Below are 16,143 nucleotides of genomic sequence, written 5' to 3' on the forward strand. Positions count from 1 at the left end.
AGATGTTCAAAAAGTTGGACGCTTTCGAATATACTTTCAGGATACTTCAAAGAATTTAGGTGTTCAAAGAGAAAACACTTGGACGTGTACACCAGCAAATACCATCAATTGAGCTTGTGTTAACAGAAAAGACAAAATGATATCATTTCAGATTGAAGTGAAGAGCGACTGGTTTTAAACTATATGGTTGTGTAAATTACGTTATAGAACATCATATCGTATCATAAATGGTGAATCCCATGATTTTCTCAGTCAAATTATTTGAAGATTCAGGAGTTTATCCAGTGATGTATGTGGATGTCACCTAAAGATGTTTTTTTTCCTTCCTGATGAAACAGCGGCCGAGCGGTAAAGTCGCTGAACACTGGTAGTTCGGTCCGAGGTTCGAATCCCGCGAACGGGCTGGCTGCATGGGCGTTTTCGTGGCTTTCCCCATGTGTAACGTGTATACGAGCCAGTTTCCCTTAGAAAGTCCTCCACGTAGGCATCCCTCCCTTTAGGCAGATAGCCGTAGTGTGCTTTGTCATAATAAAATAAACCAAAACCTTTTGATGAAACCAGTCTTTCCTTTCATCTCATACCTTCAAAATGTTTAGCCTCTAAAGACTGATAAAGGCTCTGACGAAATACTTCGTGAAGAACTTTCTAAGGAAAACCAGCTGTCATACGCGGTACACATGAGAAAATCCACGAAAACGCCCATGCAACCAGCCCGTTTACCGGGGTTCGAACCCCGGAGTGAACTACCAGTGTTCAGCAACTTTACCGCTCGGCCGTTTGTGGGCCTTTATGAAATGGAAGGCGATAACTTTATTTAAAATGATTGTCAGAAATACCAAAATGTTTCGAAAAGTTGGATACTTTTCAATATACTTTCAGAATGCTTAAAGAAAAAGAGAAGAAAAATAATTTTTTTCGTAAAATTTAGTATTCGTATCTTTTTTAATTTAAAACTTTTCAATCTTATGATATTTGATTCTTGCGATTTCAAAAATAAAATATTTGACTAAAATATGAATAACATTTTAAGAAACCAAATGTAGGATAAAATTGTGTAAAGCAATGGGCACAATGATAAAACTGTTTAAAGCAGTGTATGCAAGTCATCCTAAGTTAAAATATCGGTTATATATCTCTCTTATATATATATATATATTTTTTTTTTCTGAACGGAACATTGAAAGGCGTGTAAAACTGTGCTTTACTGTATTTTCTCTTTTAATATAGTATGCAGTTTTCAAACGCATCGTAGTCTGGGTTACAAAGTATTCCTCCGAAAGAAACGGAGTTCAAATAAATAAAATCAAATTCTGGAAAATTGATATTAATAAATATATTTAAAATGCTCAGTTCGAAGGAATAAATAGAAAATTTTAAAACAATTATCTGAAGAGACAATGCAACACAAACCATTAAAATAAAAGTATAAAAATTTAAAAATTACCTAAAATAATAACTATGACGAAAAATATATATAAAGAAAACTATTTGAAAAAAATAAAATAAAATAAAATAAAATAAATAAACGCTGCACCTTTATTTACGCAGTTCGAATAGGTAAATAGAAATTTTTAAAACAGTTATTCGAAAAAAAAAAAAAAAAAAGACATGCAACTTAAACAATTAAAATGAAATTCGAAAAAGAAAAAATTACTTAAAATAATAAGTTATAATTAAAAATATAATATAAAGAATATTATTTGGAAAAAGGAACGATGGTGACTTTTTTTCCTTTCACGGGAAAGGAAACTAGGTTGCCATATATTAAGAAGTTCGCCAAGTAAAGTATTCTTGGCGCAAGCTGACAAAAAAGTGCCAACATAAATTTGTGAATTTCTCCGTAAATTTCGCTCCAAATTTTACAAAATTGCATATTTAGGCGTAATTTGAGTCGTAGAATCGAAATATGTAAAAAAATTGGTATGTTATTTCAGAAAACGTCCGATTTTGTGTCAAAATACCTATGTTAGAATAGTGCTATATATAAGTCTAATATATATCCTAAGTCGCGCTTTCGAGATATGAAGAACGCAATTTGAATTTCGTCAATCGGCCCAGTAGATCGGGAGATATAAGACTGTCCCATTTTTTTTTTTAGCAGTGTACATAATATTTTAACCAAAGTAACATTAACTATTACCGTTCCCAAAAAATTCATGTATATTTCAGAAAAACAGTAATTGACAAAATCATAAATCCATACACGGTGTGAGAGCATATCAGCAAAAATAAATTATACAGTTTATTTTTCTTAAATAGTAGTTAAAAATAAAATTAATTTATTAATTTAACCGTTGTAATTTATTATAGTACAAGTTTAACAAATTCCGTAACACTGGGGGATAAAGGCATTAAATGTTCGATTTAGAGTGGCAACCATTCACAGTTGAATTTTATAGTAAATCTGGCAATAATTTATTTGATGTAGCGTGGCCGCTAATTTGGATTCTAACCAGCGTATGCAACGATGAAAGTCAAAGGCCAGGTAAATAAAATATTGAACATTTTACATGTTATAAATTATTACAGCACGTATATTTTATCATGCTGTACTTATACTTTACTTAGTTTGTTACATTTTGTTTTTTCTAATGTAACACTTGTTAAGCCTACCGCGTGTAGTATAGCGAAAGAGTTGCTAAACTTGAATTATGTTGCCTTTCTATGGTATATGTTTTACTAAAAAGTAGAATTAAATTTATAGGTAAAAGATTATTCCAAGTACATTTTATCATAGACCACATACATGCAAAGAAAAAAAACTTTTCTGGCAAATTTGTACTCAAGTACCATATTTAAACGACGTAAAATTTTAAACTATTGTGCCATGGGCATAGCTAGAGGGCTGTCCCCGGGCGCAGAATCCAAGGGGCGCCAAACTGATGTTACGACATTTTAGAATTAAATGTTTTTCATCCTTGGCTAAGCAGTAGGGGGCGCGAAATCTTCAGTTGTCCCTGGGCGCTGAAAACCCTGGCTACGACTCTGTATTGTGCACGGAAGTTTTTCGGTATTAAGTATTCTATGTTAAATCATAATACGTATTATTATGTTTACACTTCTGTTACCTTGAGTATCTTTTTTAACCCTTTCACAACCAGTTTTTTCTTTTAAAAAAAAAGATAAATTAGGGGTTTATTAGGTAAAATAAAGTAGAAATAGCAATATTCTGCCCAATTATAAGCAAAAATTTACTGTAAGGGCCATTTTGGAGGTGGGACATATGTGTCCCATTGGTCTTTTTAGTTGGGACACACGTGTCCCATTGGGGTTGAAGTGACAATATAAAACATAGTGAAAAGTTCAGTTTTCTAGTTCTAAATGAATTTCACAATACTTTTGAAACAGTTTTATCAGAAAACACCTACCTACGCAACATTATTTATGAAATTTCTATGTATGGTACATTGCAAAACAGTTTTTACATAGTGCAATTTTACACATGGCGCAAACAGTTTTTGTTCGGGTTTCTTTATTTTGTTTGGCACAGCGGGCACATCTTCTTGTTGGCCCTTCTAATGGCAAATGATCTCCAACATTCAACATCAGTTTTGTTGCATTTGATGGTCGACCTGATTTCTTCCTCTTGACAATTGCATTTTCTTTGCCATGAGCAATCATTAATTCGGCTAGGGGGACAATGTATTGCAAGAGAGGTATTTTCCTATGTTTGGTTTCTTGAAACAATATGTGTGCATTCACAACAGCTGTCATCAAAAGTTTATAAAATACTTTTTTCCACCATTTTGTAGATCTTCTGTCAAAATCATATAGGCATATCTTTTGATCAGACAAATCTACTCCTCCCATAAATCTGTTATAGTCGGCAATAGCGGTAGGACAATTTGTCATTACTTTTTCTCCATCTTTCTGCTTGCGTTTTACTTGTATGACATCAGGTCCATGGCAATTACTCAGAATCAGAACTTCCTTTGAATCTTGCCATCTTGCTGCAAGAGTTCCTCTTCTATTCTGGAGAAATTCTGAATCACCTTTTTGAAGTTTTTCGTCAGAGAATTTTGGCATGTCCTTTCTACGAGAAATACAAGTACCAACAGAAGGAAAGAATATGTTATCCAATAAGTTTACACTTGTAAAAAATCTATCAAATGTAAGTGTAACATCTGGGTTACGTATTGTTGAGGAAAGTTTTAGAACAACTCTTTCTCCAAGTATTGTACCCTCATGATCTGTATTATCCATGTCTTTGCCAGAATATATATTGAAGTCATAGGTGTAGCCCGTAGCAGCATCACATCTCTCCCACACTTTGATTCCCCGTTTTATTGGCTTTAGGGGTAAATACTGCTTTAGGCTAGAACAACCTTTGAATTTAGCCATGGATTCATCGATGCTTTGAAAGGGACTATCTTCGCGAGCTTGCATAAATGTCCTTTTGAAACATGCCACCACTTCATCCATATAATATGTCTTTGGAGCATTCGCATCTTTTTCTGGATCATTGAAGTACATTTTTGCAAAGAGCAATAGGCATCTGTTACGGGAAATCGCATTTTTGATAGCTTCGTTTCCCAATGAAGAATTGCTGGACCAATAATCTGAAAAGTTCGGTACTTGATTATACGACATGACAAGCATGACTCCCAACACAAGCATAATTTCTGAAGGGTCTGTGTCAGGAATATCTACTTTTTTTTCATGTCTCAGTATTTCAAGGCGCTGGTTGGTACATTGAGAAATAAAAATAAGAAGACTTCGTGGAAATACACATGAGAAACATTCTAATTCATTAGAGGATCTGTTGATTTTGGCCAGTATTGCAGTTGGACGGTCTTTAGATACATGGAGCCGTGGCTCAAAATTTGGACCAACATTTGACCAAATGACAGGATCAGTAGGTTTTGAAATAGTTTTTTTTTTTTTTTTTTTTTTATGCCTTGCACTTATATTTTGATACCTGCTCCGCTTCATCGGGTGAGAAATCATCAGAGTCCGAGTCAACGGAGGGTTCTGATGAATGCTCAAGACATGACAGCTTTCGTTTCGGTGCCCTTGATGTTCCTGAATTTTCTCTCAATTCTTCACAGCTATCACTGTCTGAGGAACTAGGGACATATTCCTTGTCTATATCTGAATCGTCCAATTCATCACTTGAATCCGGTTCATTCAATAATTTAATTATTTCTTCCTTTGTCAATCCCTTCCTGCGATTCATGATATTGCTAAGCCTAAAAATACAGAAATGACCACTTTGAGAATGAGGCATAGATATATTTCAATAACCACTGGGACAATAATGTCCCAATAAAACAGACCATTGGGACATATATGTCCCATAATATTATTTTTTTTTCAAAATCTACAATGAAAATTCACTTACTTCAAATAAACTGCTTGATATGGCAAAAATAGACGAAAATCACATACAACGAAAACAGCACGTGTGTCCACTCATGTATCTTCGCCTAAAATGGCTGCCAGAATGTCCAAACTTTCTCGCTTGTCAAAACTGTTATGATAAAACAAAGCTCACAGGGCACTAGTGTCATCTATCGAGAAAAAATTACACTAAAAGGTAGATGTAATCACAGGAAACCAGTGGGACACTCGCGGCAATAAATTTTACGCTTGTTTTTCCTATTGGGTGATTTGGAAACATTTGCGGGACATATATGTCCCAGTGGGGCCGAAAGGGTTAAGAATACTTATTTTAATGCAGTAGTAAAGTGATGCATAATGATTGCAAGATTGGGGAATCAACTTTTTATACTGATTTAGTGAAAAGGAATGATGAAAGTCTTAACTTGGCAGCAGTAAACTACTATTCATGTATGTAATTTGCACGTAAACAGCTACTTGGATTTTTGTTGTGAAGTGGAGTTACAAAATGTGCCTAAATTAAAATTGACTGTTGATCTATTACAAAATATGAGTAGGTATAAAGCAGTTTCTTCATAATCTTGTGTCTCATTTTCACATTGACATGTGAAAATTTCAATCTTTTGTTATGCAAGGATAATCAGCATTTACAGAATACTGGTAGTGAGCCTAGGTTTTATATCTTATGGTTGAGCTGCATTTTCTGAAATTAAATATCCCGATCAATTTTTGTAGTGTGAAAGTCAAACTTGTATCTTTATTTTTTCATAATGGATGTAAAATTTTCCTAAACATAAGTATAGGAACTGGAAGACTGCATTAACCGTTAAAAGATTACATCAAAAAAGCAGCGAATTCCTTTATTATGCGTTGCTAAATTTGGCTACATATCAACATTTTGATATCAAAATGTGTTTGTATACAAATTTTCTTTCTCTGAGATTAAGTTTGGGATGTTCTTTTAAAAACATAATAACTTTGATAAATATAAAAATAATATACAGTCAAAAGTCGTTAATCCGGATTCGGCGGGTTAATAAAGAACAATTATGATCTAAAGGGTATCAAAATTTACAAAAAAAAAAAAAACTTAATATTTATTTGTTTACTTTATTAAACATTTCTTTCAATGTAAGTTGTTTAAGTTGCTTTGTTTTATGTGATAATACTTTCTCTTTAATTCTATAAACAGACATAATTTCTTGTTCAGTAACAAAGTTCCGCTGTTCAAGTCCCGTTAATTGCTGTGCCGAGAATACTGACTAACTTGTCAATCGAAATTTTTTCGTTTTCACTAACCTCTCTGTCACCTTCTTCATGTCTTTATCCATTTTTTGCAGCAATTCCACTTTTTGCTTGATGGACATTGAAACATACTTTCGTTTTGTACGATCCTTTGGGAGCTCCAGATTCGGAAATTCTATTTGACATAATCGAAAGTTCAAGTTTACATTTATAGTATTGCTCTTACAGTCTGCAAAAAATAATAAGCTGGATCCAACTCGAAAATTAAGGAACAACGTAATCACCAACATTAACTGAATTAGATAATTTTAGCTTACACCATCCGTTATACATAAAACGCGCACGTGAAAGCGTATTCTGCGCTTGCGCAAGCGCAAATGCGCAGTCGTAAGAGGTCTTACGCGCACGTGTAAACGCCTATGTGCATGTGTCAACGTGGTGCATGCGCAGAAAGTTTTTAGCTTTGAGGTCCGAATTAACGACTTTTGACTGTATTGGTTAATAACTCAAAGGGACATTAGCCCAGAAGGGCTATTGGACTCAAAACGGCATTTTGCGACGAATCACTACCTTTGGGCTGTATTACTTTTCAGATTGTAGCCACCAAATATTATCCCCCAATATGTTTCTTGCATTGTGAAACAACAACGGTACTTAAGAGCCACCAAATTTTAAATTCCTCCACCCGAACATTAAGCACCCGGGAGCCCAAATTTGGAATTTGTTTTAATGTCTATTTCATATTTTGTAAAACTTTAATGAATTTTTGATTAAAAACTCTACAATTTCAAATTAAGCAGTGGCGACACTGTAGGGAATTAAAATATCTTTATTTTCAGTGCGTGACGTGAGACTGCATATCGGAAATTTTAGACATACACTTTTTTTTAAATATGTTTTTCCCAAATGTTCTCGAAAAGCGAATGTGTCTGTAAATATAAATGGAATGTCACCATCCGCCCACGCATTTTCAGCTGTTAAGCCTACTTTTGCAGAAAATTCATGTAACATCAGCATTTTAATATTATGACCTCAGTTTTTAAAGTTATGTACGTAATATACTAATTCTTAATATGTATTAATAAAGAATGTTTATTGCTTAAATACTAATGAAAAGTCAAAATACTAAAATTATAACTACACATGAAAACAAAATTACAAATACGAAATCTAAAAGAAAGTTAAGCAGTAATTGTCTGTAGGTAATTAAATTCCAATGTAATAATTTTGTGTGTGAAAATTCAACACGAGGATTGACACATAGGAGAATGACCTTTTTTTCACGAGCAAGTCTTTCTCCTTCTGTAATAATACTGTAAAGTTACATTTTAATTAACCAAGATCTATGTTCAGTTTTAAAATAAATATAAAAATCAACAACTGGTCTTTTTCCATCATGGAAGTTCGGTGACAATACACCAGCTATCTTCAGCTAGATGCATTTTTCCACTTTTCCTAACAAAAAATAAACGAAAACATTAATTTGGATGCACTTCCCTATATTCTAAGAATGAAAACGCAAAGACTAAAAATGAAATTCCTAACGAAATAAACACGCCAGTGTCCTTTTAACTTAGAGCTGCGATGCTCAATTTGCTTATGCCAATAAATCTATCAAAACCAGAAGCATAAAACAGAAACTGGTGTTTATAAATGAAGGACAAAAGCCACATGATTTAACTGGTGTGGAAATTGTTTCCATTTAGTGCCATATACTGACATTTAAAATTTTTTTTGTTTTCAAGTTACGCATACACAACGCTAGTCTGAAGAGATTGATCCAAGCGCCTACACAGTGTTTATCCTGAATAGGTTAACAGCATCCAAGAACTATAATAGGATACAATAACGTGCCAAACAAGTATTAATTTAGAAGTCAAACAACAAAAATCAGCGTTATGTTTTCAAATTTTTGCAATCATCCTCAGCTGCAAAAGCTCAAATGAACAAGATAAGATACATTTTATCACCTCAGCACAGCCAACAGGCACTATGCAGATAGACTGGAATTTTCTTAAAACACTCCTGGAAAAGTCGGGGAATTTTATTCTCCTGTTTGAATGGCAACCTTGCCAGGTGTAAAGATAAAAGGTTCTTAAAAGCTTATTACATCAAAAATTATAACACATTTAAAAACTGTTGATACTGCTTGGTTTTGGTGGCTCCCTAGATTGAGTCACCAATCAATTAAGATATTTTGCCAAAATCTGGCTGTGTATAGTTATACCTTGTGATGTAATCGTAAATTAGCACTGACTGTGTGTTCTCATACCTTGGCAAGTAATTGTGTATTAGCATCATGTTGCATTTTTGCTCTTGCCACCTGTCCGTATACTATTCATTTTTGATTAGGCTTTCGAATTCGCATCGTTTATTTAAAAACATATTCATTGCGTTTTTTGTGTGAATATGACAGTAAAAATATTTAATTTAACCAAGTGATGTGGTGGATTTTTTCAAGGAAGTTCTTTTACCTAACTAATGAGTGCAAGAATGGCCACAATATGAAACTTATTATAAACAATATGAATATTATGTTAACGGTGAAACCATTTGGAGATGCACTGTTAAAAACTGCAAAAGGAAGAGCCACCATGTTTAAAATTGGTTTGATGGTTCCAGAATATTGTTTGTCATTGCTATTAGATTTATGCATTCTTGGTTAGAGGAATTAACATCCATGAAATGGTGTAATAAATAGTTTAATATATGTGAAAGTGCTGCAGTTGACTGGAATAGTTCAATAAAATAATAAGCATAAATATTCTTTGGAAACAACATAGGAGTATTATTTTTACTATATATTGTGTTTATTTTTACATTTGCTGTTCATGAGCTTGGCAGAATTATGGCCGAGATCTTGGTACAAATCTAAAATTGCCAAATATGGTTGGGGACTGCTAACAAAAGAAGTGCAGATTTTTCTTCAAAGTAAAATGTATTATTCCTAGTGTGGTACTTATTATTCCTAGTGTAAAATGGGAGTTTTCTTCTGCTGTTACAAGTTATAAAAGATTTTTACTTGGACCTTAACTACAGCTATTCGTTAAAATCAATAACTTACTGCTTGAGCAGTGTACTTGGAAAATATCGTTTCATGGAGGCTTAAAGGAATTTGTTTTGAATTTTGACAAGAGTAATAAATACAAACGTATTTACTACAATCAGCTAATGGTAACTTTATGTATCTTAAGAATTAGTTTTTTTTTTAAAAACTAATAAAGCTTTCTTATCAAATATATTATAAAAGAATACCATGATAATTTTCTTTGTTTTTTATGCATTCTGGGATGTAGCAAGAAAAAGAGGTAAATTTCTTATATTATTTATTAGATTTATATATTTTATTTATATTAGATTGTTATATTCATATGTATTTTTTCCCCATCACAGCTCAAAGAATTTAAAATCATTGGGCGCCCATTGCCCACTGAAAAGGAAAGAAATCCTCCCCTCTATAGAATGAGGATATTTGCTCCGGATAAGGTGACAGCAAAATCTAGATTTTGGTACTTCACCAGGAAGCTAAAGAAACTGAAGAAGTCTAATGGGGAAATTGTTTGTATTTCTGAGGTATGATTTAAGTGATTTTCTAGCATTTGATTATATGAAATTATCGGTACTTTTCCGTTTTGCCGGCGCAAACGATAAAGTCGCCAACAATAGTACAACTAATGCCAAACGGAATATCTTCGCTGGTAACCTTTTACGCCTCATTTCCGAAACAAGTCGTAGCTATTTCTTATCAGATTGATTGTTTCTTTCAATACTGGCATACAATAACATAGAATTTTTACAAGATAGTTAAATTTTATGCCCTAAGACCATTTGCGGTAATTAAGTCAATTAGAGTGCAATCACACCGCTCGCCCGAAAATAAAGAAAAGGCAAAATCAAAGGTTAAATTCGGCAATTCTAATGAGAATGCACTAGCGAAGTAAAGCACTACGATTTTACATAATTTTTGAGTAAGCTATTCATACAAATTGAAATAATTCTTGCATTTAAACTTGTATTACAAATTAAGATTTAACTATTAATGTAGATAATTACTGAATTAGATTTTTGTATGATGGTTTATTAATTGGGGTCACGTGATATAAATCGGCGAATCAGGATAATGAACCATGAAAGCATATTAAATTCTTAAATTAATGCTTTTTACAAATTTATTGACTTTTTACAAAAACTAAACTTCTTAAAACTAATGTTTATTAACATTTTTTATGTGCATACTGTATGTTGTCGCCAACAAAATCTGCTTGGGGAGATTTGCGTCCGCAAAACGGAAAAGTACCAAATTATCTTTTAAACTTAAATATTAAAATTTAAGGTTTGTAAAAAAAATTTTAACAAATGACTTGTAATTTCGGATAGAACGTCTCAATTAGATTAGCCAAATGCTAATATTATACTGCTGGCCATTTAAATTGTAACACCATGAAGGAAAGCAAATATAATATATATATATATATATATATATATATATATTGTACGTCAATAGTATAGCAGGAAGACAAAATGATTAAATCTGTAAACAGTTTTGTATACACAGGTGCAAAATCAGTAGAAACAGCTACCATTTGTGTTAGCTAAAGCAACCCTTACCTTGTCGGGCATGGAGTTGAACTAGATTTCTGCCATTTAAGGTGAGTTCAACTCTGCCTAACCAGATAAGGAGTTGAACTGGACTTCGATGACAGAAATGGTCAACTCATTCCATGCTGTTTAAAGTATATGCCACACTTCATCAATTGCACTGGCTGGAGATAGATGGCGAGCCAGTCTCTCAGCAACCCATGACCAGATGTTTTGAAAGGGTGAGAGATCTGGAGACAGCAGGGTTTGTACAATCCTTAAAAGTCCTTAGATTTTTTGGAATAAATTTTTGGTCCTTAAAAGTCCTTAATTTTTCCCGAAAGCAGCAGAAAGTCCTTAATTTTAATCATCTGAAATTTCTGTTTTTATGACTCCCATTTTGAGTGTGAATTAGCATTTTGGAGGAACGTTTTTGGCGATTCGCTGACATATGTGGTTATCTTTTGAATGGGTTCATGGGTTATAAGTTTGTTTCTATTTCTAATATAAATCAATGATGGGATACTCGAATTTCTAAGCAAGAAGTGAAACATAAGCATTTCAAAATGCATTTTTTCTAATAAAGAGCTTTTAAACAACTTTTCACTTTTGGGGATGTGAATTCTTTTATTAAACGGGTTCTAAATTTGGCGATTTTAAGATCAGTTCCTATAGAAAAATTTTAATTTCGAGATCCGAGATTTTTCGATGATTTTTTTTTAAATTTCGTAACGTTGGTAAACTTCATTAAAATAATGCTAATATATTGAAATGATATTTAAAAAAATAATATTAAAATAAAACATTTTTATTTTTAACTGTCATATTATAAAGTTTCATTTTGGCAACTTATTTTAAATCTAAAAAAATAAACAAGGTATGCTATAAAGCACAATTTACGAAACAGCTCTTGGCAAAAGCAAAATTAGCTATGTAATTAATTAAAAATGTATTCTTTTTAATTTTTTCTTAGTAAGACTTTCTCATATCATTCTCTCAGAATATGCATCTGTTTTCTCTTTAAATTTAATTTTACACTTTTTCCCTACTTTTTTTTTTTTTTTTTTCCAAAATATTTCTCCTTTTCTGCTGTTACAGACTTGGTAGGGAAATTTTTCTTTACTTCTGATACTAGAATCTTTTTCTTAACATGTTTATCATCCCTTTATTTTCTGTACTTCTCACTAGACACAAGTATGGAAAATATCAAAAATGCTTCTAATCTTATCACATGGCCAGACATTATAGAAAGGGATTTTCTTATTAATAAAGAAATTGAAAACTTACAATTTAAAAGATTCATCTAATATGTCTTAATGCATCATACACAGAGCTGGCACTAGGTATTTTCCCACCTGATGCAATCTCTGTGAATCCTAAATTCTGCTTCCAATGCCTGCTCTAAATTCTAAGTTTTGCCATTTCTAGATTTTGTTGTTACTAAATTCTGCCTTACCAGCTCTGTAACCAGCCTTTACCATATATACACTGGTGAAAGAAATAAAGAGAATTTTCATATTTGATCTACGATGTCCAGAACTACTGGACAGATTTTAATAAAATTTGGTGTGAACATAGGTTGTTATAATACAAACAAAATAAACATTCAACATTTATAATAGACACACATGTTTGTGTGTAACACTCATGGGAGTCTGAAAGTCTGAAACAGTGGTTGCAGAAGACACAAAAGAAATGGGTTAATTGGGGTTATGGTCCCCTCTTGCAGCCATACAGGCCTCGCAACGTGATGTCTTACTGGAAATGAGGCAGTTTACCAGTGCCTGTGGCAATTGGTCCCACTCATTCAGCAACGTTGTTTTCAGTTCCTGAATGGTTCTCGGAGGGGGTTTGCGAGTTGCAGTTGCCCTCCTCAGAGCGTCCCGGGCATGCTCTATAGGGTTGAGGTCTCGAGACCTGGCTGCCCAATCCATCTGACGAATATCCTCACTCTCGAGAAATTCATCAAACAGAAGAGCTCTATGTGGCCTCGTGTTATCGTTATGTAAGATGGAACTCAGGGCCCACTTCACCCTGAAAAAGGCGAACATAGGGATCGAAAACCTCATCCCTGTACCTCACACCAGTTACAGAGCCTTTGTCAAAGACGTGGAGAGGTGTGTTTCCATCCAACATGATGCCTGCCGAGACCATTACACGGCCACCGCCATAATTTTTTATTTCGCGGACATTGGAGGGTAGGTAGTAGGTCCCAGGCTCTCTCCTAATGAAAATATGTCGAGAATGGGGTTTAGGCTAAAACGGGACTTGAGTGAATAAAATGGTCACCCATTGCTCCATACTCCAATCACTATGCTGCCTGCACCATGCTAATCTGACTTTCCTGTCCATAGACGTGAGTGAAACGCAAACAACTGGTCTTCTGGCAAACAACCCTCTCATTTAGTCTTTTGGAAATAGTCACCCTTGTTACATGGGTTCCTGTGGCTGCATACAGGTCCCAAAAGAGCTGAGATGTAGCTCCTCTGTTACGCCTCGCTAAAATGGACAAATAGCAATCTTTTCTGGCCGTCGTGGCTCTTGGATGACCTTGTCCGGGCTTTCTCTTGATGGATCCAGTATCCTGAAACTGTTTCCATAAGTTACATGCAACGCAGGGCGTTAAATTAAACTCTTTGTATATCTGGACTTGCGAATGGCTTGCTTCTAGCCACCTCACAATTCATCACCTCATTCCATCATTTAAACGTTGGTGGTTACTCATTTTTACTGTTCTGATGTTAATTTAACCAATTGCTACAAGATAACACCAAGAAATTCGCCTAGATGTGCTAGTGAACGCAATTTGTCTTACCCTCCACGCGCTTATAAAGCCTGATTTTCTGCTGGCTTCGCCTCCACAGACGTGCAAGCTTACGTATTTGCCGTACAAGATACACATTTTTATCCAGAAGCAGTAGTTTTATCTTCAGTTCAGTTCTTTTTATGCAATTCAATAAAATATGCAAATTCTCTAAATTTATTTCACCAGTGTATTTCATATTTCTTCTGAATGTTCGTATTACTAAAGAAACAAAATTAGCCACTTTTTCTATACATTCTAAATGCATTTAGTGTGTTTTAGAATAACAAAAATCCTTAATTAAATCCAATTTTCGTTGCTGAAAATTAAGATAAGGCTTTTTTCGTGGAATTCTACCTCTTAGTCCAACAACTGTTAATCTTCTGTTCTTGAACTGACAGAAACACTAGCATCGTTCAGATCACTTCTGATGGCCGCTGATGACATTTTTATATCTTGCAGACATAGCCTTTTTATTCTTTTGTCATCAATAGATGTGCACCTCTTTCGGCCTCCTTCTTTGTTTTTTATTGAATTTGTCTCCTGATATCGTAAACAAAACTTTCGGACTCCAGATGTAATCACTGAACCACCCACCTGTCTTGCAATTTCAGCATAGGAAAGACCACTTTCTCATAACACAATAATATTACATCTCTTTCTAGGCGGTCCAATCTACTCTTTTATTTGATTTCATTGCTTCTTGACTAAATATTAAAAATTTTTACAAAAATTCCTACTTGTAATTGCAGTGTATAAGAAACAGAAACAGAACAAAGCAAAATAATGAATTGTTTCAAGTGTAAACATGTCAGCTTCTACTGGCAGTTACTAACATTTGATTGGTTCTCAGAACAAGAACAGTTATTGGCCAGGAAAGCTAGACATTACAAACCACTTCATAACTGTGTTTTTTATTTATATTAAAGTACATATAACTTTTTTGCATTGCAAATAATTGAATTTTGTGTTTTGTATTGAATTCAGTAATAAATTCTCTTTAAAATGATATATACAAGTTTGCATTTTGCAAAACGTAACATTTTCTATAAGCATACAAAATTCAAAAACATAAAAATTTCCAAAAGTGTCTACAATTTTGGCCACCACTGTACATTAAATTTAAACCACATCAAATAATTTATAAAATCACAATACTAGCTTGGGCATCAAATGTGTTGAGGTCAGAGAAAATTCTCTAGAAAAAAAAAGACCTTTTCACTGGGCAAATGCATGTATTGTTTAGTAATAAAATAACTCTGTGGTTTCAAAGCCTCTTATCTATATCCAGGTAAAAATAAACATTCCTATTTGAAAAGCAAGCAAATGCCATTTGTGAAGGGGAGTGTTTTCAAGGCACGACCACCAAGCCTCTAGAGGAGTATGATCATTGTGACACAATGCTCTAGTGGTGCAGTTGTCGCACCTTTAAACTACAAAGAAATGCCATAAATATAGATAGGTTTTTTTATATGTGCAGTTTATTTATTGCAATTTTTTATTGTTCATGACAGAAATCATGATGTGCGATGAATAGCTTTTGAAATTTAAAGTTGTTTATATTAATAAAAAGTTATTTTGTCTCATCGTAAACGAATTTTAAATGGCATCCGATTTGAAGTACCAAGACTTGAAACATGTATGATTCTGCAGTCATTTTATGTTACTTAGAGGTAAAAGATCAGTAATAAATTGATTTTCACTCAAAAATTTCGTAAAGAAGAGGACAAAATTCAAAAATTGATGTTTCACTGTGCGACCACCGCACGTCAAAGGGTTTTAATAGTTAATTAGGTTTTGTAAATTAGTTTTTAGACACTTTACTTGTATGCACTATCACACGAGTCATTTATGTATTGTAAATGATCTTGACTTGCCCAGTGCAAAAGCAATTTTTAAAAAGTTAACAAAAGTTTCATTTTAAGAAACTTCTTTGTTTTTAAAGAACATCTTTAAATACTTTGTTATGATAACGAAATTTTGAGTTCCCATTGCTGAAGTTACTTTTATTTGTATTAAAATAGGTATGTTAGATTAGATATTAGTTGAATTATTTATAAACTGTTATAGTAGTGATAATAGACTTAACTGGAAATTATATAAGAATGTTAATTTATACATCCTCTGTTCAAAGAGAAAAGGGTTTAGAGGTACTTGCTGATAACTTAACTGAAAAG

General features: G+C 33.4%; 1 protein-coding gene across 1 annotated transcript in view; it reads left to right on the forward strand.

Annotated features, from left to right (window-relative positions):
• The first annotated feature begins 2,334 nt into the window (after positions 1-2,334).
• The window catches only part of RpL18A (ribosomal protein L18A), a 37,808-nt gene continuing 23,999 nt past the window's right edge, over positions 2,335-16,143 (forward strand). Inside the window, exons 1-2 of the mRNA XM_035362963.2 lie at positions 2,335-2,485; positions 9,979-10,158. Coding sequence (XP_035218854.1) covers positions 2,468-2,485; positions 9,979-10,158 — 198 coding nt within the window. The 5' untranslated portion in view covers positions 2,335-2,467. The remainder of the gene's footprint in view (positions 2,486-9,978; positions 10,159-16,143) is intronic.

The sequence above is a fragment of the Stegodyphus dumicola genome, chromosome 1 (genome assembly GCF_044657685.1).
Source record: "Stegodyphus dumicola isolate Sdum_Otavi_A_Nest chromosome 1, ASM4465768v1".
Classification (NCBI taxonomy): Eukaryota; Metazoa; Arthropoda; class Arachnida; order Araneae; family Eresidae; genus Stegodyphus; species Stegodyphus dumicola.